The sequence below is a fragment of the Drosophila albomicans genome, chromosome 3 (genome assembly GCF_009650485.2).
Source record: "Drosophila albomicans strain 15112-1751.03 chromosome 3, ASM965048v2, whole genome shotgun sequence".
Taxonomy (NCBI): domain Eukaryota; kingdom Metazoa; phylum Arthropoda; class Insecta; order Diptera; family Drosophilidae; genus Drosophila; species Drosophila albomicans.
In genome coordinates this window covers 50,868,537-50,893,851 of record NC_047629.2, presented here as the reverse complement: position 1 = coordinate 50,893,851, position 25,315 = coordinate 50,868,537, and the positions used below count along the sequence as shown (strand labels likewise).

General features: G+C 37.6%; 2 protein-coding genes across 2 annotated transcripts; one reads left to right on the top strand and one right to left on the bottom strand.

Moving 5' to 3' along the window:
- The first annotated feature begins 631 nt into the window (after positions 1–631).
- On the top strand, positions 632–4,714 carry LOC117570781 (tryptophan 5-hydroxylase 1). Its single transcript, XM_034252622.2, has 7 exons — positions 632–1,289; positions 2,123–2,288; positions 2,352–2,402; positions 2,475–2,756; positions 2,814–2,940; positions 4,135–4,367; positions 4,426–4,714. The coding sequence occupies exons 1-7, from the start codon at positions 728–730 to the stop codon at positions 4,712–4,714; spliced, it is 1,710 nt and encodes a 569-aa protein (XP_034108513.1). The 5' UTR covers positions 632–727.
- A 51-nt stretch (positions 4,715–4,765) lies between these two features.
- On the bottom strand, positions 4,766–5,750 carry LOC117570782 (uncharacterized). The gene is made up of 2 exons (XM_034252623.2): positions 5,427–5,750; positions 4,766–5,346 (listed from the first exon to the last, which is right to left on the bottom strand). The coding sequence occupies exons 1-2, from the start codon at positions 5,444–5,446 to the stop codon at positions 4,929–4,931; spliced, it is 438 nt and encodes a 145-aa protein (XP_034108514.1). The 5' UTR covers positions 5,447–5,750; the 3' UTR covers positions 4,766–4,928.
- Between the last annotated feature and the right edge of the window lie 19,565 nt (positions 5,751–25,315).

Below are 25,315 nucleotides of genomic sequence, written 5' to 3'. Positions count from 1 at the left end.
CAAATTACCATAATAAAATATTTTAAAACATAATTTGTGTAAAAGCAACCCCAAACTGAATTCCTGGTTCAAACTTTTGTCTAGTTGCCACTGTTGCTGACATGGTCAAGCTGAGATTTTGTTCCTCTTATTCATCGTTTTCCATGCCCGCATAAATTACGTATACGTCGCTGCTTGAAAGTCAGTCGCTGACAGCAAAATAAAAGTTTCGAGCTGAACTCAACAAGTCGTCGAGCCAAAGCATTTAATGTTGTTGCTACTGATTAGAAAGTGAAATGACGTCATGCGTTAGCGTTTGGCTTTAGCCTGATTTCAACATGATTTGGCCAATCAAAACGATGCGTATCCTTCACCCACCCACACACACACAAGCATACACACACACACACACACCTAGAAAGAGGTGGAGTCTGCGAAAAGAAAAAGTCACTTGTAGCTTTTATATCCTTGAACAAATTTATCTCGCTACGCACACTTAATAAATACAATTGAATATGTATGTATGCTTAATGGCTGTCAGTGTGAGAGTGCGTAAAGTGTCTGTGTGTGTGTGTCTGTGTGTGAGTACTGTCAGCAGCTGCCTATAAAAGGCGCTGTAACAGTGCCAGGATCTTGCAGTTGCCGTTGCGTTGCGTATACGACGCGTGTTCCCAGTGCAAAGTGAATGAATAGAATTTTGTGATTTGTGTGAAACATTCTAGTGAACTTTTGTGAATCCCTTTTGAAGATGAGTGCATCGGGTAAAAGTCTTTTGGGCTTGTGGCTTTATCGCAGTGGCGAACAGGAATGGTCCGTTAAACAGGGCAGCCCATTGCATACGCTTAAGAAGGACTCCTCAACTTCCTCTTCCTCTTCATCGCCGTCGCCGTCGGCTACGTCGCATGCAAGTCTCTCTCGACATGCCTCGGCGCCCAACGACAATTTTCTATTGTTTTCACCCAAAAAACAGCAGGATCGCAATGGCAGCGGCGGAGCTGTCGATGCAGTGCGTCAACATGCGCCTGGTGAACGAATCTCGATTTTATTTACGCTCAAAAATCAAGTGGGAAATTTGGCACGCGCTTTGCAAGTTTTCCAGGAGCTGGGCATCAATGTGCTGCACTTGGAGCTGTCGCCGCTGGAGACATCCAGCAATCAGGCCGACGTCCTAGTGGATGTGGAATGTGATCCACGGCGTTTGGATCAGGTGGTCAAAATGCTTAATCGCGAGGTCGCCTCGGTCAACTATACGTCCGTGAATGCGCATAGTTTGGCCAGGGCGCCTTCGCTCTCGGCCTGCTCCAGTTTTGGTAAGTGAATTTCAATAAAATATATCAGGAATTCAGAGTTCAGCATTTAGAACTTCTAGGAAATTAGAACCTCTGGGTTTTAAGGGCCATTCTCATTTTTGAAATACTTGTATTTAAAATTTCTTGATAATATTTTATTCAAACAGCGAAAACAACTTACTTATAAAAAGCTTTATATTTGTATATATAAAAAGCGAACTTATATTTCATCTATAATAAATTCAAAAAGTTTAAAACAACATAGAATTATGTACTTTTTAATATAACGGTGGCTTTTTATTAAATTATACTGTATAATAATACAGATCAACTTCAGTTCTATTTGGTGTATTTAGTGAATTATTGTTCTGCGAGTTTTTATTAAGTATTGTATATATAAATTTATGTTTTTATAATGATTTAATTGAATTGAATTATTTAACTATAATAAATTTCTGATTAACATTCTTCTTATAATACATAACATATTTCTGATGCTGTAAAAAAGCTAGAATGTTAGAGAATCTCAATCTTCATTTTATTTGCAAAAAGTTTCGAAATAAAATATTCGTCAGTTTGAATGATTTATTCGATATAAATATTTATGTGATATATTTTTTGTTGTAAAAAGGATTCAAGGGCCATAAATTTAAAGATCTTTTTAAAAGTAAGTCAATTTAAATTTTTAGTTATAGTCGCGCTATGTTTTGAGGGTATAGTTATTTTAATGTGATAGTTGTGTCCATCACAGTTCTTTCGCTATGTGATGTTAAATGATTATTATGTGACGATTTTTTTTTTAAATGAGTCAGAAATTATTTTTTTTGTTTTATTTCATTTAAATTTCCATGTAGATTTTGGCGATATGGTTTGGTTTCCACGCAAGATTTCGGATCTAGATCAAGCGCAGAACGTGCTAATGTACGGCTCTGAGCTAGATGCAGATCATCCAGGCTTCAAGGATCCAGTTTATCGCAAGCGACGTGAACAATTCTCGGCCATAGCCAACAACTTTAAGCAGTAAGTTAGACCTTAAGCTAGTAACTTCGACATATTCCCCTTTCATACTCATTTATTCCTCAGTGGCAATCCTATTCCTCGAGTGCAGTACACACCGGAGGAGGTGAAAACTTGGTAAGTGAAAGTTGCATTTGTTTTAGCGCTGTGGTTGGTACAAAGTTTGTTCTCCCCCCTCCTTTTCAAAAGGGGCACGGTGTTTGTGGAGTTGCATCGTCTTTATCAGCTGCATGCGGTGCCCGAGTATATGGAAAACTGGCCCGAGTTGGTCAAGTTTTGTGGCTATAGGGAGGACAATGTGCCCCAGCTGCAGGATGTCAGCTCCTATCTGAAGCGCAAGACGGGCTTTCAACTGCGTCCCGTGGCGGGTTATCTCTCACCTCGCGATTTTCTCTCCGGTTTGGCTTTTCGAGTGTTCCATTGCACACAGTACATCAGGCACTCATCGGATCCCTTCTACACCCCTGAACCGTAGGTGTAAGCACCTAGAGTTTGTTGTATTATTCGATTAACTTGACTACTTTCTAGTGATTGCTGTCATGAACTTTTGGGTCACATGCCGCTGTTGGCCAACTCGAGTTTTGCCCAGTTCTCGCAGGAGATTGGTTTGGCTTCGCTTGGCGCTTGCGATGCGGACATTGAAAAGTTGGCAACGGTGGGTTAAGAAAAATATATGTTATAAATTAATATACTTTATTTCGATTATACAATAGACAAAGGAAATTTGGGTTTTCAGTACATTAAAGTCATTGCCAAAAGTAGGCATCTCAGCTTATGAATTCTTAATTATTATTAACTGTGGAGTTGATTTTGTTCATCATGAATTCCTTATAAAAAAATGTGACTTAATCTAGTATACGAACTAATTATTTCAAATCATTTCAAATTTAATATTTAAATTTATGTATTCATTAAGCAGCTCAAGTTTTATTTCTCACAAAAATCCATATTTAGGCACATTTCAATAAGATGTTAACATTTGTAATTGTGAAAAAGACAATTTTGCAGTTTTATAGAAAATATCTACTAGACTATTAGATACCCTTTATATTTATAAGTATGTTAGTTCAGTTTTGATATTACTTCATTTGACAAAATGGTAATACAAAAATATGTTGAGTTATTTTTTAGTCAGATGACAAAAGTCTTGGGTATCTGATAGCTAAGAATTTAATTACAGCACTTACTCTTCTTATTTGTTTTTAAGATATGCGGCACTTGCATTACAATTTAATATTATATAATAATTTATTTATGTGAAAATGAAATACCAAATTCTCAATTTTATTTGAAAAACATTCTGTGAATGTAATTATACAGTCTTGGGATCAGGGTATCTCATAGCTAAGTACTCTCAATCACAGCACTCATTCTTCTTATAAGCTTTTAAGAAAAGCGCCATTTTCATTACAAGATATAAATATTAAATATGTGCATTCACAATTTATTTTGTTGTTCGTTTTAAGGTGTAAATATATGCAATCAGAATTTATTTTGTTTATTTGGTTTAAGGTGAAAATAAAATACAAAATTCTCAATTTTATTTAGAAAACATTCTGTGAATGTAATGTATTAATGAATTATTTCGTAAGAACACGGTATAGCTAAGCACTCTTAATGAGTCATTTTTCTTATAAGAAAAGCAACATTTGAATTACAAGATATGAATATTAAATATGTGCAATTAATATTAGTTTGGTTTGTTTGTTTCAAATACAAAATTCTCAATTTTATTTGAAAAACATTCTGTGAATGTAATGTAATGAATTATTTTCTAGTTTAGGAATAGGGTATCTCATAGCTAAGCACTCTCAATTACAGCACTCATTCTTCCCTTATAAATTTCCAGCTCTACTTCTTCACTGTGGAGTTTGGACTGTGCAAACAGTCGGACAGCAGCTTCAAGGTGTATGGCGCTGGTCTCTTGAGCTCCATAGCTGAGCTGCAACATGCGATTACTGCGCAGGAAAAGATTAAGAAGTTTGATCCGGAATTGACCTGCAAGGAGGAGTGCATCATCACATCCTATCAGAATGCCTATTACTACACGGACTCCTTCGAGGAGGCCAAAGAGCAAATGCGGTAGAAGAGAAAACTGAATTTATGAAATCCACATTTAATTTATAATTTCAATTTGCAGCGCCTTTGCTGAGAGCATACAACGTCCATTTGGCGTACGCTACAATCCTTATACGAGCAGCGTTGAGGTGTTGTCCAATGCGCAAAAGATCACGGCTGTGGTCAGCGAGTTGAAGGGTGATTTGAGCATTGTTTGCTCCGCCTTGCGCAAGATCTCGGCCACCGATGAGAATCTCGATGTGGACAGCATAGCGAATATGTTGCACAACAGTCTCAATGTGCGTGCCGCCAATGGAGGCAATGCGAATAGTCCCGACAATCTGGAGCATTACATAGCCGAAGGCGATTAGAGAGGGCAAACTTGTTATATACGAACACAGAACACTCGAGTATTGGGACCATATAATCACTATATTATTGATGTCTACTAACATAATATTTATTTTGAACTCGGTATTTAGCCTAAAAAACTACGCGCGTCTCTCTTAGCTCTAAACTTAAATAAAATCAACTTCTTGCTGTACAAATGTTTTGCTGAAGCTGGAACTTAGACTAAAGTTAAGACTATTTATAGATCATATCACAGTCGCTGTTGATGAAGAACTTCTTGCTAACATAGCTGGAAGTGTATTCCATCAGTATGTTGGGTATGGTCCATACCGTAAAGCTCAGGGCCAAAGCACGCCACTGAGCGATGATCAGCGGCACCTTTTGCAGCCAACTAATCCGATTGCTGACCCGACTCGTCACCTGACTGGTGACGCCTCTCACCATGCCACCGGCGAGGCCAGTGACACTGACTTTGCGTCGCCGTTTTGTGGTGGGAGATGCGTCTGATTTGTTGGTCAGTGTCAAGTCACGTTGCTCCAGTTCGACGCGTTTCATTTCGACGCGTGGCGCGATCTGTATGCGATCGACAGTGTCGCAAATTTCCTCATTGCTAATCAGTATGCCAGCCACGATATACATCAGCTTGAAGACTCTGTGGAGTGGTTAAGTATGTCTACATTAGTCTCGGTTTAATATAGCTATTACTATATTGCTTTCTGGGCACACACACACCTCACTGTATGGGAAATCATCGTGGACGAACGGCCGAGAGTTCAAAAGTTCCCCAAAAAAAGTGCACAAAGCGGCGCTGCTTATCAGTCAGATTATAAGCGTATATATATGCTGTGCATATATAGTAAGTTTGCGTATATATTTTAGACACTCTAAAATGCTGATTGTGTTTTAGATTTTCAATTTTATATTGTTACTTTTGTTACTCCGTTTATAGTTTTCACTTCAGGATCACACTTTATACACTTGGTTTGTTGTTGATTTTTGTTCTAGCGTTTTTTATGCGCATAAACCGCACACGTCTATAGCTCTAACTCAACTGAACGATCGCGCGCTCGTTGACGCTCATCGTAGGTTGATAAGTTTCAGCGATAAGACTGCGACTGAGTTTCTAATGCTGTCCGAGCGTTGGCAATGAATACATACTTGTATTTATTTATATTATCTGTACAGTTAATGCTTTCTTCAATGTTCACTTATGTCTGGAAAACAGCATACTCTCTCTCTCTCTCTCTGTCTTGCTCTTAGTCGCCTCGCTTCGCTCTCTTAATCCCATTCGCTCGGCTTTGCTGATAATACTTTGACATGTTTTCTTATCGATCGATTTTATGGTTATTTGGCGGCGGCGTTAAAATAACTCTGAATCGCTTGGAAACTACGTAATGTTTGCTGTCTGTGGCTGCACTTTGGAACCAACTCAGTATAGAAAACACTTGAATACTTGAGAGCATGAGCTGTCCACACACAGTTGCCCCAATGCGTTGTTGTTTCCCCCTACCGAACACTGATTAGAATCTAACTACAATATATTTGGATCTCACACACATGTGTCTATACGGTGACGGGAACTATTTGCTGATAGTGTTTGTTTTTTCGTGTCTGAGATCAGGCCAGACTACCTGCAGTATATAAACAATATAGTACTATCAAAAACTAATGGTTCACATGTACAGTCTGAGACGTTTTAATATTATTAATAGCACATTTTATGTGCATAATTTGTTGAAATAATTTAATTGCTAGTTATATTGAAATCGTTTTTCAACTTGCGAATTTGAATGGAACGCATGCGCCAACAAGTTTTGGTTGTTGTATTGGCTAAGTGAAATTACCCAGTGTACTAAAGGTAATAATTCCGACCAAATTGCCTTTGGAACGTTATAAGGGAATTTGAAAGTGGCGCCATCTATGGTTGAATGTGTATTGTATAGTAGTTGATATGCAATAATAAGAATAAAATAGGTAAGTTTTTTTCAATACTTAATATTTTCAATGCTTGGTAGCAGAAATATAATTTGTTATATTTGCTTATCAACATAGTTCGCATATATTGGCTGATTGTTATTTATTTAATATTACATCACTCTTTGAAATCAAAAAGTGCCAATTACTCATGCTTTCTTTTTGCGAAAAACACAAGGCAACAAATAGTTCATATGAATAGAAAATTAATGCAATAGCTTAAAATATGATATGACTAATAAGAATGCATCACTAGCTCATATATGGTATTAGTAAATGAGTAATGAGTGTTTAATAAACTCATGCAAAGCTTGCCTATAATATGATAAAAAAATATCAAATTCATCATGAAGAAAATCAAACTTTGAAAATATTAGCTCTGCTATTATTTAATTAAATTTGCTGGCTTTTGATTTAGTAAAATATTGTATAAATTAAATGAAATATAATACTATTTGCACAATTGATTCAGTTTATCACATAATTGTTCAATGCTTACCAATATTAAGTATACGAAGGTTGATCTATTCAGTTTGATGAATGTTTAAGAAATTACAACGACTTGCAGCATCTTATTATTCATAATATATATGTACCTAAAACATGCTAGAATTATTATATATTAAAAAGGCATTCTAATAACAAAGATCTCAAAAACCTATTTGAAATGTACTCACAATAGTCTTAACTACTTTGTTTCTTACGCCGAAATGACAAAGTTGTTCACTTTACGATATTTATTGCACTGCAATGTGACCTGCAAATTGTTCTTCACTTCTTCTTTACTCAATTGCATATTTTAAGCATTTGAAATAATTATCTCAAATGCTCTTTTCCAAACAAAATTCCTGATTAGACTTTAGAATTTTATCAGAAGCATGCCAGAAGCACGACATGACGAAATTTACACATGTATTTGGGATATTGAGTCGAGCATAAGCAATTTGTTTGTGGTGCTCATAACAAATTGTTGCAAAACCCAAGCCAATCAAGTTGTTTATTTAAAGCCAATCATTTGATGCCAAGGCAAAAGGCATTTAATTTGTTAACTTGATATCTATCAGCATAATTGACTCAAGTTCTGTCCCGTCTCTTCCTTTCCTTTTTCCCCCCACTTTCCTTTTTGTCAATAGCACAACATACTCGAAAGTTGTCTAAAATTCTTAAGCCAAAGTCAAATATCTACGGCACACACGCACACACACACACACATGCACAACATTCTGTGAGACTGAGAGAGAGACTTTTCACACATAAATTATGTAGCCGTCCGGTTGGCCAAGCTATCCACACCCCAACCGAATGGGGTTGACCGGACGTCTGTCTGTCTGTCTTTGTGTCTGTGTAAAACAAGATTATTTACAAATGCATAAACCACAGAATCTTAAACAAAAAGGCCAAGGGGCAGGTCGAAGGCAGGGCGAAGCAAGCTGAAAGACAAGAAAAACAATTTTCACACAATTTTCGAGAGTGAAATTGGCCAGACAGAGGCGGAGTGCAACAGCAACAGCAACAGCAAAATATAAATGTGAACAAAGCCAGCAAGTTGACAACGGCAACAACAAGTGGCATGAGAACCACAGGATCAGCAATAAGTAGCACACAAGCAGGCAGCAGTCAGAGGCAGAGGCAGAGGCAAAGGCAGACAAGTCTGAGTTGTTAAAAGGTATTCCCCAAGAATGTCTACAAAGAACAAGCACAAGGACGACGACGACGACCAAACAAATGCCTGGGCAGACAGCAGCAGACAGCCAGAGCACTGATTTGCTGCCCAGACTTCCCAACTGAGGCAAGCGAAGCCAAGCCAAGCCAGAAAAGCCAGTCAAGGCAGCTCTCTGTTTCCTTCTCCCCCCCAACTTGCCAGCCAACAACAATACACTTCCTACAGACACACACACAGAAAGCAGAGCAGAGCAAAGCAGGAGAAAGAGGAGGAGAGTCACACACAGAGCAACAACTGTTAAGTCCACTTAGAGCAAAACATTTGCCAGCATTTCGCCTCAGAGAGATGGAGACGTTATCGTCGTCAACATTGCTATCGTCTTGGAGCAGGAAACAACAGCAGGGAACAGGCGGCATGCGAACGACCTTGACACACAATTGCCACTGCTTACCACACACACACAGAGCAGGCAAGACAGAGACAGAGCAAAAGACAGAGCGAGAAAGGGAGAGAGATGTGGTAAGAGGGAGATGAGCAAAATGCTCATTCAAGTGGCGCCCCAAAGTGTCCATTCAGTGCTTGGCAGCTTGAAAAATTATTCCGTCTGCCAGTGCTGCTTCCTGCCACACACACACACACACATACACACACATATGCAGCTAGGGGCAACTCTCCAAAAGTGCCACAGCAATTGTGAGTCCGAGTCCGAGTTTGAGTCTGAGTCAGTGGTTGGCCACTGGCCAGAAGCTTCGACTTCTTCTCGTTGGTTAATTGGGTGTGCTTATAAGTGAGTGAGGTAGTGTGAGTGTGTGTGTGCAAGTGTGTGTGTTGGCTTACAAATTGTTGTCTGCTGCTTTTGCCACTTGGCACTTGGCTCTGCAACTTGCTAAAATGTGTTTGTTTCCTTGCCTTACATGAGCAGCTAGCAGTGTGAGTCGTCTTCTACTTGCAGCATGCAGCATGTGGCATGCCGCCTGCTTGCCACTGCAACCGCATATGCTAATCCCTTGCAACACTTGCATGCTGCTCCTCATGTTGTGTGTGTGTGTGTGTGTGAACTTCTGGTGTGTTTATTGCTTGAAGATTTGTTAAGTGTTTTGCCCCTAGATAAATGGCAAAGGTTTTGGCACGCCTTGCAACATGTGGCTGCCACACATACACACACACAGCCACACTTGAGGAGCTTAAAGATAAGCGCCACAGTCTGGCAAATTTAAGCGCACTAAATTAAAAACCGAAAAGCAAACAAAAAAAAAAAAAGAGAAAGCGTTGCGCTTAATAAATTGATGGAAAAAATTGCTAAATTGAAATTCGAAATAATGAAAATGCATAAAACAAAAAAGAAGTAAGTCATCGAAGAAGAAGCAGCACAAGTCGCAGCTTAGGCAATTGCGGGAGGTGCGGCTTTTGAGGTGTTGCGCCTGAACATGATATATGATAGAACCGCAAACAGGAGAAGGACGTGGCAGCTGCCTTTCCAATGCTAGAGAGACACAGCAGGAAATAATTCCAACCACTGGGAGAGAGCAGAAGAGGGGGAATGTGTGCAAATATTGAAATGGGTGAACCACCAAAAATAGCCAGGAATGTTGTAGGGACAAAGAAATCTAAACAACAACGAATGCTGCCTGCAGCGACGCTAACTGCGATGTAAATTTTTGTCGGGGTAACAATAAATGATGATGGCCAAGAAGAAGTAGACGATGGACGTAGTTGTTGCTGCGGCTGCTGTCGCTGATTAAACGCGGTACGTTGGCTGGTCACATGCCACGAATGCGTCGCGAGGTGTTGCCCAAAACTGGAGGACAAGCTAGAAGAAGAGGACACACGTGGCTACGTGTCTGGTGGCTGCTGTTGCTGCTGCAGTCAAGTGAGTTGTGCCCCTCCCCCTCCCCCCGCGCAAATGCTTTGCTTTAGTGCTTGCAGGTTCAGACTCCAGACAGCAGACGACTGAGGCTCACTCTTAGACCATTCGATGGTGTGGCATGTGGCATGGAACAGCAGCAGCAGCATCAGCTTTTTGGGGGAGAGAGACTTGTAGCAACATTTCCGACGTTTCATACAAAGGACCAGAAAACTGCAGATTGCAAAAAATCAACTAGAAAACTGTCTGCTGCCTTTCTGCGCGCATATTTGTTGTTAGCCATATATAGATTTTTGTGTTGTCCAATGTTTTTTCGGCTAACATTTCCGGCGCGAATCGTGTGTTGTTGCTGTATTTCTCTAATTTATTTCATCATTTTATTTGTTTCACCGTTTTTATTTGCCTCGATTTCAAACACGCGCGCATGCAAATGATGTTGAATGCGATAAGTGTTCGAAGGATTGTCTAGCAGCAGTTCCAGATTGGGTTTTACTAAACTCTAAACTCTTACCCTTCATTTTATTCCCTCACATTTACATATATAAAGTATAACGTATAAAGTATAAAAAAAAGAATTGATAAAACACTTGAAAATTGCAGACATGCGGCTTGGGGGCGCTGCTTTTGATATATGAACTTGAGGGACGCCGCGCATTGTCTGCTCTCATAATGCGCTGGAGCAATGGGAGTTACGACTCCCCATCATCATCATCATCATCCCGCGGAGGGGATAAACGGCAAGTTGTGGCCGACGAGTGTCTCGCAAACACACTCACACACACTTGCTTAAAGCTTCGAGTTGATTTATTAAGATCTTTTTATTAGCAGCAACCAATGGACAACAAGTTGAAGCGTGTTAATTGCACTGAGCAAATAAAATCATTGTTTGAGAGCAGGCGAGGATTTCTTGCACAAATTGTAAACAAACGAATGGCAAATAGAAATATTAATATGATGAAATCTTATTAACAACTTTATTTAACGAGTAGATGACAAGAAGTTCTTAAGTTAAGTATAATCTTATTTATCTTGCTTTGACTTGTCCTTTAAACTGTCCTTCCTGACGAAATAAGTAAAGGCATTCTAAATATTTTTAAATTTTTGACATTTTGCATTATTGTTTTATAAAAGTATTCAAATAAAATACTAGTAAAAAAATAAAAAAGGAATCATGTTGGCCTCATATTATTTTACAATCTGTTCGTTATGGTTTAAATTTCTCAACATTGTCTACTTTTCAACCCTTGAAAGAAAGCCATATGCACATAAAATTTAATGTCTATATGATGATGGAATAAAAATGACGTGGACTGCAAAAGAAGAGGATTTAATGAACTACATTTTACACCTGTAGAAGAGCATTGTAACTTTGTGCCTGCAGGAAATAAATGTAACAGGCAGAAGGAGGCATCTCTGACCTATAAGTAATACATATTCTTGATCATCGTCAATAGTCGAGACGATATTACCAAGTTCGTCTGCCTGTCTGTTCCTTGGTATGAACACCTAGATCTTAAAGACTATACGAGATAGAGATCTACTTTTATTTCGACAGCACTTTTGTTTGGGGAAAATCGCGGATCTTAGTTGCCTTGGCTGTTATCGCCTGTCATCAGAAATGTGTTTATCGAAAACTCCTATACTGCTACAGCGAATCACTTTTATAATTTTTTACATATTATGTATACGCCACATGTTTAGGTTCAAAATAACTATTGAAAGAATTTAATCAACAACATGAATTTCATTTTCACTTTATATTTCAACGTGCTTATTATTAAGTGACTACTCTTGAATATTTTAAATTTTACATAGAAAGTATACGCCGCATGTCGAAAATGATTTTAGTTAACAGAATGAAATAAGTGTTCATTTTAAACCTCAGCGTTAATCTTGTTGTATTACATATTAACTTATTTGATGATACAGCGAATCTCTTACATTACATTTTACTTATCAAGTATACGCCGTGTGTCTTGGCTAAAAGTGTATTTAGAATAAGTTAGTTAACGAAATGAAATTATTTGATTTTGTTTTGAAATTTGTGGGTTAGTTATGGAAATCTATTTTAATGCTACAATATTTCAATATTTCTTCAATATTTTACATATCAAGTATACGCCGCATGTCCATGTCCCATCAATTCTTGCGCTTCAAATATAACGGGGAAACACAATGTCTCAATATAGTATGGTCGTGCTTTTCTGTCGGCCTTTTGCATTAACATAAGCTCTGGCAGAGCTCACTCATGACGCTTGTGTCTCGTGCAGAGTCCGATCCTGATGACGTCGATACCAGGGAGTGACCGCTCCTTCAGTTGTTCTTCCCTGGTTGCTGTTGCTGTTGTAACTTTGGCGGTATTTTTTTGTGTTATTTTCCGTGTTGTTACTGGCTGCACATAAACCAAATATGTATGTAATTTTTTGCAATGTTCTAACAAAATTTCGAATTTTTTTCATTTAGCTATTTTATTTTGCATGTCTCTTTGGACGGGGCCAAGGATTGCTTGTTGGTTTATTTTCGTTTTTTTTTTTTGTCCCGTTACTTGGTAGACGAAGCACGTAGGAATATTCTGGATGTCCTGCTTGGCTGTGTGCGATATAATAATTTCATATGACGTGCAGTGACCTGAGCGACCTGTGTTGCTGTTGCTGCTGCTTTGCTCTCTGTCCTAAACCCGGTCCCATCCTGGCCTGGCCTGGCTGACTGACTGGCTGGATGGCTGGTCGTCAACGTTTCCTTCCTTCGGCTGCTTTGATATATAATTTTTGCATTTTTTAATGCCTCGATTGCCCCAAGCAGCGAGGAAGAGTTGAGAGTTCATACATGAGATGGACTCGCCTCTTCGGGGCACGTTAGTGTCCTGTACTTTTGGCAGCACATAATCTCATTTATTTAGCAAGCAAAACGCTTTTTAAAATCAAATTTCCGCTAAAACATTTTCTATTTGCCATTTGTAGCGCACACACACAAATATCCTTTTCCAAATATCCTTTTCCCTCAATAGAGCCAAACAATGTCATCTCTCTTTTGTGGTCGGTAGAAATCAATTTTAAAGATTTCTTTGAAGCATAGTCCAAAATAAAGGCTACGAAATTGAAATAAGATTGTTGTGAATATAATTTGTATGCATAATAGGAAGGGAAAGGATTAGTATTTGTATTTCATTATTATAACTTTGGCTTCTATTTTATTTAATTAATATTTTCTTAATTCAAAAATTTAATAAGCGTATGCTTTTCTCTCTTTTGTGGTCGGTAGAAATCAATTTTAAAGATTTCTTTCAAGTATTTCTAAAGTGTTTCGATAGTCCAAAATAAATTTGAAATGAGATTTTTGTAAACGTCATTTTTATGCTTAATATGAAAGAAGATTACACATGGTATTTATGTATGCATTGCAGATTAATTTTGTTTCCATTACAATGATTTATTTATTAATTTTCTTAATTCATTAATTTAATAAGCGTATGAATGGAAGTCTAACTATGTCATCTTTTGTGGTCGGTAGAAATCAATTTTGAAGATGTCTTTATAACATGTTTTGATAATAGAAAATAGAGACTACAAATTTGGAACAATTTTGTAATGATTTTTGTAGAATTCACTTTTAAGCTTCATATGAAAGCAAAGGATAATATTTGAACATATTTGTTTGAGATTAATTTGGAATCTATTTTAAAACATTAGCAATTTCTTAATTAATTTAAAAAGCGTATGCATAAAAAGCCATAAAATATCAACTCTCTTTTGTAGACAGAAAGCACAAGTTTTCTTTGAAGCATTTCAAACGTGTTGAGAATCGAAAGTAAAGGTTACAAATTTCAAACAGATTTTTGTCAACCAAATTTATATTATATTTATATTTACAGATTATTTTAATGTTTTTTTATTTTAGTTATCTAGAATTGCATTTACAGTAAGCTTTGCTTAATTAATTTGCTTTGCTCCAGCAGCATATTTTTGATTGCTTTATCCCTTCTTGTAAGACTCTTTAAAAGTGTTACAAAACTAAGCTAACATTTGAATACCGTTAAGAGAGTATTCAGTTTCACTTTAAGGTAAAAACGTGAATTTGAATTGCTGCTACGTTGCAGCTTATTTATCGTTTTTATTGCACATTAGTTTTCGTCGGCTTTTGTGACTCACAGTTCACAGTCTGTGGAAATAATTTAGCTTGATTTGCAGTTTGATTGATGCCACGCTGTCATGAGTTTTGCTCTGCTTTATGCGCTGCTTTTTTTTTGTGTACTTCATGTGCTACGTATGCTATGCATAAGCCCATCGGTCAAATGCATGCCATATATCCATAACCATATCCATATCCATTATAATTGATGTCCTGGATATTTATAGTATAGAAAATAGACACACGCGAGAGTGAGTGAGTAAAGTGAGTAGAGTGTGTGCGAAAAAAGAGCGAAGAAAATCACACAAACAAAAAAAAGAAGAGAAGTGGATGTGGCCAAGAAATAAATGAGAAATGGAGGAAAAGAGCCTAAGCAAAGCAAAGCAATCACACACACGCACACAGAGCCTAGAGGCAGCCAGGCGCAGTGTGGCTCCGCCTTCTAACGCCAGTTGGTGCGTCGTCATCGTCGTCGTCGTCGTCCTGGGCACGCGTTATATACCGAAAAACTAACGGCAACACAGGCGATAAGAGCAATTGCCATGAAGAAGACGAAAGGCTGTAGCTAGGCATCGACGAGGAGGCGGCATTGGCGAAAGAGGCGAAAGAGGCGCACAAAAATACACTCAGTAAATGAAAATCTATGGCAACCGCCTAAAAGTAGGCAACGCACGGCGCGTCCTCTCCACTTGTACATAAGTGTGCGAGAGCCGAGGCGATAGGCAAGGCGAAGCTTTGGCAAAAGAGATGCTGGCAAAAAGTGGGTGTCGGCTTATTGCAATGTCGAGCACAAACAGCAATAGCAACAACAACAAGGAGAACGATGCTGCCTCAAGAAACGGAGGGAAATACAACGCGGCGTATGAACAATGTTCACATATATACGAGATGGTCATAGATCAATCATGGCCAGAGCGAGATGCCAGATCGTGTGCTAAACTGATTTTTGCTAAATAATTTTTGGTTGCCCTGCACACACACATACACTCACACACACACACACAGACAGAGTGCACTCTCACACAAGGCAAACAAGCAAAACGCTCAAGCACTTTAGTCAATTTAATTTCCTAATTAACTGCGGCGTTGCAAAGCGACGTTGTCCTTCATCAGCTGCCGCTGTCGCTGCTCCTGTTGCTGTTGCTGTTGCTGCTGCTTTCCTTTTGCTATTCTTAGTTGTCCCATCTCATCCTTGTCTATCAGCGCCCGTTCAGTTCATTAATGTGCGTCGCCCCGTTTGCCTTTGGCGAAAGTGCGACCTTTCCTCATGTCCTCATGTTGCCTGTTGGTAATTAGCAACACACGTTGTTGGTCCTTTAACACGACCGCTGATGATGATCCTTGTTCGCATTAAATTAAGTCAAAACAATTACGGGCAGAAAAAACTCGCGCAAAATGTCAACAACGAGACACACTCACTACTGCCAACAATATTCCTTCTTCCTTCTTGTTTTTTTTTTACACATGTTTATTTTAATATAAATATACTCTCTTCTCCCCGTCGCATAGGGTGAGTACGTGTGAAAAGTGCCACTAGATGAACGTGTGTGCTTGTAGGTAGATAAACTTTTTGTGCTCTGCGGCTAACCGCATAATGAAGTGTCCTGTAAAGGATATCATAAAAAAATAAAATAAAAACCATTTCACACATTGGCAGCGAGCTGACAGCTATGCTAGTCATCCGCCCGGGAGCTTGCCTTTTATACCCCTTGATAGGAAGGTGAAATGGGTATATTAAATCTAATAATGCTACTAAATAATATAAGAAATTGTATTATTATTTATATATTGTATTTATAAAAAATATAAGAATGCCTCATTCTGTTCTAGGCTGTGCTTTCATTTAAATTACTTAGTTTTGTAAATAATTATTTTCCTATTTGCATTTCTCAACAAACAATTTTGTCTTCTAGTTTAAATTTCTCCGCGTCTATTAAAAAGTAATTTTGTATTTGTTGATAATAAAGTGTTTATTAACTATCAATATAATGTTATTTTATTACTTTTACTTTTCTTTATTAGAAATTTTACATTTTCATGCCACAAATGACAATTATCAAAGGAACAGAACTGGAAGGTTAAACTGAAATATGAATATTAAAATATTAAGTTTTCGTATAATATAACATATAAAAATATGCAATAATATAGATTCTATATTACATATTATAAAATATCTCATTAAATGCAATTGTTTTCTTTACAAATTTGTTTTTTAATTCCGATCTCGCAAAATAATGTTCTGAGAAAGTTTTCATAATATTCATGAAAGCTTTAGCCAAGTGTGCTCGACTGTGAGATACCCGCTATCGATTTTGAATAAAAGCAAAACCAGTATTAATATACCACAAAAATAGTAAACTACACAAAAGATTGCATTATTGGTATATTGATATAGTACTACATTTAAAATATACTAAAGCAATTAAAACCTATGTAAGTAAATAACTTTTACATTTTTGAACTGATCGCAACCAAATTTTCAAGAATCATAAATACTGTTGTTGTTATTGTATGTACCGAAAATAGCTATATCGTCTCAGCTGATCATATATACTTTATGAGTTTTCTTTATAATTAGCATTTAATATTAATTTTTTCCTACTTCGTTTCGTGTTCTAGCTTTTGGCTTTTTCTTTGCGCTTATTCACTATCAATTTATTCAGCGGTCGTTTTTATATATACTCATATTATAAATCAAAATATTAAATATTATATTTATTGTATGTATGCATGTACTGGGTATTTTTGTTGTACATCAATTTGAAAGTCAACTTTATCTTGCCCTTTTTTGTGGCTTGTTGAGCTAATTTGTTTTACTTTGTTTATATTAAAAACATTGTTGGCCCGCCGGATTTCCGGTTTGGCTGTCAGCGACAAATGCATGCAAATGTGTAAACCGCAAAGGATAACATTTGCCGGACACCTTGCAGCCACTGCCACAGCCATTGTCAGAGCCTGCTTGGCTGCCTGCCTGACTGCCTGCCGGAGATGCCGACCGTCTCTCTCCTCTCTTCCTTCGTTTCCTTCTGTGCATTCCGATGCCTGCTTGCCGGGGCTTGTCTCTCTGTCTGTCTCTCTGTCTGTCCGAATGTCCGACTGTCCCTGCATCTTTGTGTGCATGTCACATTATGTGAGCAATTAAATTGTCATATGAGCGCACCCTGGCAAGGTAATTATGCGGTTGGTCACCAGAATTTGGTTTTGACTGCCAACGAAGTCTGTGGGGGCTGCTGAAGATGCTGGCTTATCACGACCCGTTGGCGGTTAATTCTTGTGGTGTTGCCAAACTGCCAGCACACACTCTGCCATTGCCATTGCCATTGCCCTCGTCATTGCCATTGCAATTGCCACTGTCTCAGCCTCTGTCTCAGTCTCAGCCTCTGTCTCAGTCTCTGTCTAAAACACTAAGGAGCTTAAGAGCTATGCGCAAATTCCCCAGATGCCAGAGGCTCTTAGCGTTAGGCTATGTTTAAATGCGCAATGCAATCGCTTAAAACATGCTGTATGCATCACAGAGGTATCGGATTAACCAATTTCCTTATGAGGAAATAATTTAAACATTGATTAGTTTCATATCGCAACTTGAACTTGCTATAATAATAGGTTATTTATATGTTTTCGGTTGTACTTAAAACAAATAATATAATAGTAATTGAATAGTGCAATTAAAAAGTGGGTAAATTCCAAGTTGTGAAATATATATTTCAATTTAATTTCATTTATTTAGAAATAGTGTATATTAAATGAGATTTTTATTTTAAATGCTTTAAAATACTTTACTTTGTCAGGAATATACAATTTCCTATTAATCATATTATAATCATCCGATTCCAAATTATTAGGTCGTCAGTAGTAGAAATGTATAAAATACTTGTGACAAAATCAAAAGGGACATATGTGGAATTGCATTGATCAAAGATGTGCTTCTTAAGCAATTCAATAAATGGTGATGAACGCATAAAAGTTGTCATCGAATAAGTTTTTCTATAAGAGTCCTTATATAATAAAGTTTTTTTCTTAAAAGTATAAAGTTTATATCTATGTAATGTTAGTTAAAGATATAAGCTTTGATCATTTAATATCTAGGATACTTGATAATATATGAAATAGTACAGTTAGTACTTAAATAATACTGCTTCCTCCGGAGGACTAACTTCGTTACGATTGAGTGCTGCTGCTGTTTTACTTTTGACGACTGCTGCTCTACTTCTTATGAATGATGATTAACTACTGACAACTGAGGATCTGATAGCTTAGTGTCTATCGACTTGTAAATGCCAACCAATACCGATAATGTCTATTGATTAGCCTCCACATCTGTTACATGTATTGCCTTTGTAATTTTAATTGTACAAGTGTTAAGTTTGATTATGATATCATATCGATGTTAGAAAACTGGCTTAGTAAAATGTGATATTAAAACAAAATATGCTTACGAAACATTGGAGCTTACTCAACATCTATATTTAATATTCGAGCTATAAAGATAACATAGTTTAATTCAAAAAATATATGGCATAATCGAAATGTAATCCATTTATTGATAAATTCAATAATAGAACATTATAACATAACATATGTTAATTAACATAACATTTTATTTTAGGTATTTGAAATTAGCTAACTTTTAAATCTTTTATCTTTAGTGTAGTATACTTAATTTAAGAATTTCAACTAAATATAGTAGTTTATTTTTTTCAGAGAGTATCGCAAATGATAACATGAATGCAAACTTAATAATTTATAATTCTACTAAAAATATGTAAAGTTAAGTAACTACTTTGAAAACCAATATAAGCTTATAGAGATGCCTATTAATTAATTTGCTTAATACTTGTTAGCTTAAAATTAATTCTTCATTAATCAAGCACTTCCACCGGGTCTATTGGAGTGCTCTGCTTGTGAGACTCTCGCTCTCTAGCAAATTTGCAGACAAAAAGTCCTTAGCAAATGAACAGGCAGCCAGCCCCATGATCCGTGTAAATCCAAGCCAACGGGTTGTGGGACACACAGACACAGACACACGCTGAGAAAAATGCTGGGAAAACGCTACTTGTGCGGTGGTTTCTGCTGCTGTTTTGGCACATTCTCGGTTTTCAGTTAAGTGACCGGAAAATTGGGATCCTTTACGGCACATTTAATTCACACATATGAGGCGGCACAATTACCACAGCAGAAGCAGCAGAAGCCGAGGACAGAGGCAAACGTTACACACTCGACAAACACACACACACACTCTGGCACTCAGATTTGTCGGCGAGTCAAAGAGACACACACAGTTGGGATCCCGTGTGAACGTAGACAAATAACACTTAAGAGCGATATGCCAACAGTGGATTCCAGGGGCTCCATGGCCAAAGGAAGTGCCTCTTGCCTTCTGTCCTTCTGCGCTGTGGCCGCAGAGCAGCCAAAAGGCACGCGCCACAGAAATCGCGCGTGCCACACACAGCAAAAGCCGCACACACACACACACATACATTTGCAAAACCCACTCAGCTGCAACCTCGACTACAACGACGACGACGACTTTTTTATTATATTTTCACGCAGTGGGATATAAAAAAATATATGTATATATATTTTAAAAGGAATTTATTCTAAGGACATGTCAACACACATTCACATTTACATTCACATACCCCTCCCTCCTCTTGGAGTCAGTGCTAAAAAATAAATTGTTTTTCTATATATACAAAAAAATATATATATGTATATATGCGAGTATTATGGCTTAGTTGACTTGACTCTTCTGGCAGGCAATCCTGACCAGCCTGGCGTGCTTTGCGGTCCTTTTTTTCTGTTGTTATTTGCTGGGGACAACAAAAAAGGTCAACGAGTTGGAATGTGTTTGCCGCATGCTTTTTGTTTTCTCTGCTCTATCCAAATGTGGCATAAAGTGTGTCGCAAGGCTTGGGCTAATTTGAAATATATATAATGTTAATGAAATTCAGTTACAGTTTTTAATTCCTGGTTATAAATTTGAATATATTTCGTTCGTTGTATTGTACTATATAGTATATATTGCAATCTAAGTCAATGATTTTTAAGATATTAGTAAAGAAAATAGTAATAAACAAGAAGAGAGCTACTTTCGCCTGTGCTCGACTGTGAGATATTCGCTACCTATTATGAATAAACGCAAAATAGGGCGTTACTATTCTTAAATTATAACAAATTAATATATACTGAATACCGAGATACACCAAAGGCTATATTCGGTATATTGATATAGTACAACATTCAAAATATACTATAGAAGATTGTCAATATTAAATTAGTTATAATGTAATATGAACATGATTTCATGTATCATCCTGTTTAGCGATTCTTTTCTACTATTGTATTGTGTTTTATTTGCTTGTATATATATAAATATTGTATATTTAATTTCATGTGCTTTAAAAAATAATAAAGTATAAATAAAAATAATATCTGATGATCTGTAGAAGTAGATGAAATCATTCCTATATTCCTAAGCAACCTAAGTTAAGCAATTGACTTTTCGTTTATGAATGTAACACACCAATGCAATTAAATAGTTTAATATATATATTTTTTTTAATTTGTTAACTGTTTTATATTATTCTTAAATTTTTTATCTTATAAAATGGAATATTGTAATCCATATATAAGATGGTAGTGGACAAGGGAAAGGTAAGTAGGTAAGTATGGTATGGAGATACATGCAAAAATTTAAATCGAATTCAATTTCAATTAAAAGCAAAATGTTATAAGTAAATCATAGACTTAAATAAGCAAATGGAATCAATTGACTAACAATGTTGATTAAATGTCAATTGAATTCAACTCAATACAATATATTTTTCATTTGTATTTTAGTTTTTTTTTTTTAAATCATAATATTATGATTATATATTATGAGAATATTATGAGATAATATTATCTCTTTCCACTCGACATTCTTAAATGCTTCCTTGTTGTATATTTAATGCATATTAGAGTTGCTTTGGTTATCAATTTGGTACGATTTCGATGTAGTACTATATAAGTATACAAAATGTATCCTTTGATATATTTTTAGTATTGGTTAGCGAGTATCTCGCAGTCAAGTACATCCGACTGTAGCTTTCTTATTTGGTTATTAAATATTTCTTTGTTCGCGATATATTTGAATTCTTTCCCCTATAGAGTATACACGCTTCGCTTCTTAGGATTAACTTTATCTCAACAATGGAATTATGAAGGTATGACATTTGTGCTCAGAAACAAGTTTAACTAACAGATTTGCGTTTGCCCGCTTACAGCAGATGATATGTGGCATGCCACACAGCATGCAACAGCAGCTAATTGTTTGTCACTGTGTTTTGGGTATCTTTGCGGCCCTTTGGCCACAAGTTGAAGGCGATGTTAATGACTTGTAATTGTGCAGTGAGTGAGAGTGTGTGTGTTTTTTTTGTGGACATGTTGTGATTAGCTAAACTTTAATTGAACAACAACGATAGCGATGGGAGTGGGAATGTGCAAATTGTGCTGTTGCATAGTTTTGGGCGTTGGCTTTTTGTCTTATTAAATGACAAACGATATATGCTGATGCTGATGCTGAAGATACAGACGAGGCTCGGCACAAAGTCAAGAGCAAACAGTATTGAGAAGAAGTGAGTGAGTGAAAGAAGTTGGAGTGCCTAGAAATTGGAGGAGGCAGCTGCTTTGCATACTCGACGAACGCATAATCAAACACCAAAGAGCAAAAAATCGTAGCCTATCAGCAGGCGGCTTCAAAATTCGAACGAAATGCAGGCACAGGCAGCACAGGCTCAAAGCCTTGCTGGTCCTGGCCTGGTCTCTGCAGATCCTGCGGCCCGTGTGGTGTTTCCTTCCTGGTGAGCCAGGAGTCCTGAGGAGTCCTGCGTCCTGCGTTTGGCTCAAACAAATTTTTGGTTTGTTGCTTTGGCCAATGTTGTTTGTTGTCTTTCGGGGGCGTCCGGCCAGGTGCAGGATTCTCTTCGCTTGGAAATTGCGTTTCCGCTCCAGGAACGCCAAGCTCAAGCCTCCCTGAAAGAGGGAGAGAGAGAGGGAGAAGAAAAAACGAAACTCCCTCCCGAAATGAAAACAAGAAGAGATGGCGACAGCGCATTTCCTTTTCAGCAACGTTCGGCATCCTTTTGGCTATCCTGCAGCGCCTTTGTGGCCAGCCCGCTGCATGCGTATGTGTGTATGCGTATGTGTGTGTGTGTGTGTGTTAGTTTTTGTTTGTTTGGTTTTTGGCGGAAATTTTGCGCTTGCAAATCGCATGGAAAATTTCAAGAGGTGAAGCAACAAACTCCCTAAAACTTCAGTCTGCGCTGCGTTGTGTTGTTGGTTTTGGGCTTGAGCATTAACATCCCACCATTGAAAGGATTTTCATTTCGCAGCTTAACAACGATGCGGGATGCTGGACACAGCAGCAACAGCAGCTGCAGCTGCGTTTTGCTTTTCTAAATGATAGGACTCGACTCGTACTCTGACTCGGCAACCGCGTCTAGCCCAACGACTTCAGCAGCGGCTGGAGCAACAATGCAACCCACACTTGCCCCATGCCCCACATCCTTGTATGCTAGGCTCAGCAATGCAGCTGACGCATGCATGCATAGCCCCGGTCAAAGAGGGAGACAGAGAGAGAGAGAGAGAGAGAGCTTAACAACGACAACAGAACAGAACGAGGAACGGAGAACGAAGAACGGCCAACGGCGACTTGGGCCAGAGCATCGATTGAATTTATTTGCATTGACCGTGAGCCGCAGAGCAAAAGAAGAGGGGAAGAGTAGAAGAAGATGGTGGCAAGAGGTGGAGGGGGGGGGGCCAGCAAAGTGTAGAATGCGTTTGGGGCGTAGGCTGGTTAACAATTCTTTCGATTTTCATTTCCGTCTGTAACAGCAGCAGCAACAGCAACAACAACGACAACAACAAATGCAAAAGGCGATGGGGCAACCACAGCAGCTAGAGCAGGGTGTAGGCTTTGCATGGGGCAGGCAGGCAGCAGTGTGTGGCATGCAACGCACACAAACATGGCGCAAAAATCATTAGAAACTCCTTTGTTAGGGAGCGCACGTTCGCTTGGGGAAATAAAACTGGAGAAAAGTCCAACGACAACGACACCAACGACTGCGACTACGACTACGACTAGAACGTCGACGATGACGACGATGCTGATGGCGGCTTTGCATTTTTTGTGTTGCTGCGACGACGACGACGATGGCAACGTCGCGTATGCGCAATTTTCTAACGGGCAACAACTACAACAATGACAGGAACAACAGCAACTAACCAATTGACCGAGGTAGGCCTAGGGTAGAGTTTTTGGCCCTAGACTGACCCATCGAAACCTGCCCCCCTCCCCCCTTTGCCCGTTGGCTGTGCCTTTGCTGATGTGGCTACTTCTATTGTTGCCCAGCCGCCTTCTGGCAGCTGCCCCTTGACTGACTGTTCCCCCCTTTCACTCTCCTCTACTCCTGAACTCTGCAACCAGCATGTTGTGTGTGTTGTATGTTGTAGGTTTGCTTCTCTCTGTTTTGCTGGCATTCCCATCTATTTTTTTTTGTTTTGTGTTGTTTCCTTTAACTGTGCGTTGCTCTTGCTGTTCCTTTCGTTGATTTTGCGTGATCTACACTTTAAGCAGCCGCCAACGCAGTTAAACGGATAGCTGTACAAAAAATTCTTTTGAGCAAAGTATTCGTCATGCCACTGGCAACAATGCCTAGTCATGGACTAGCCAGAACAAACATCATCTCCAACCTCAAGAGCTGAGGCATAAAGCTGCACACTTCCGGCTTATTCCCTTGTTTTTCACAATCATTTGCTTCAGACCATTTTTCGACTATTCGAATTGAAGAACGTCCAATTGAAATTAAATTTACGCTATAACCCAACACAACGCATTGATTTTAGTGATCCTCGATTTGTTTTAGACAAATATTATAAAATAAATATTATTTGTGATCGCTTTTGTCACCATTTTGTTTTCAAACTTATATGCACCTTCAATTATGAATGATAAAAATTTATAAAAAAAAGGCAAAGATTTGGAGTATTGACAAATTAAAAAACAAAGTTATATTGTTCGAAATCTTACTTAATATATTCACTCTATTCTACACACAAAAAAAGGGATTTACTTCTTGATTATAGCCTTTCAAAACAATTTGGGCAGATAAACTTAAGCTTATTCTCATAACTATTTAAAAATAATAATTTCTTTCATAGTCTTGAATATATTTAATCTTATTGCATTAAAGTTGTATTCAAAATATATGGCAGTAATGGTGAAATATAATCATTAATTAAATTTAAAAATTTATTTTTTAGATATGAATATATTTAAACACTTTTTCCAATACAAAAAGATGTTGGAATAATGAAAATATTAAGGAATTTAAAATTGCCTTTTATATTTTGAAGCCATTATTTTACTCAATAAATAAGATCGTTACTTTTTATTGTTATTTCAAAATAAGGTATAAGAATTTACATCATGTGTTCCCTAAAGAGTTTTGAAAAGTTAAATCGTTTTTGATCGCAACCAAATATTACTTTTTAGGGTCGAAGATGGCTTCTTCGGCCTGTTACATACATTTCCTGCCGGCACAAAGTTATAATACCCTTCTACCCTCCCTATGGATAGCGTGAATATTAGTAATGGATAATTAGTCAAGAAAGATCGCCTGTCCACTGGCGCTACAAGTGAGTTTTATTTATTAATATAAATACTAGTTTGGAAATTTTTAAATAATACAATTTTTAATAAGCATTTCTGTGTATAAAATTCAAATTCATTTTGAAGTTCTAAAGTTAGAATACAACAAGCCAAGTTATCAACAAACAAGAACAATCAAACAAGTTACAATCGAGTGTGATTGATTGTGAGATACCCGCTACCGATTTTATATAAACGCAAAACAGTTTGGTATTATTCTTAAAATTTATAAAATGAATATATCCAAATATACTGAATCATACCAAGGAGTATATTTGATATATTAATATAGAAATTGA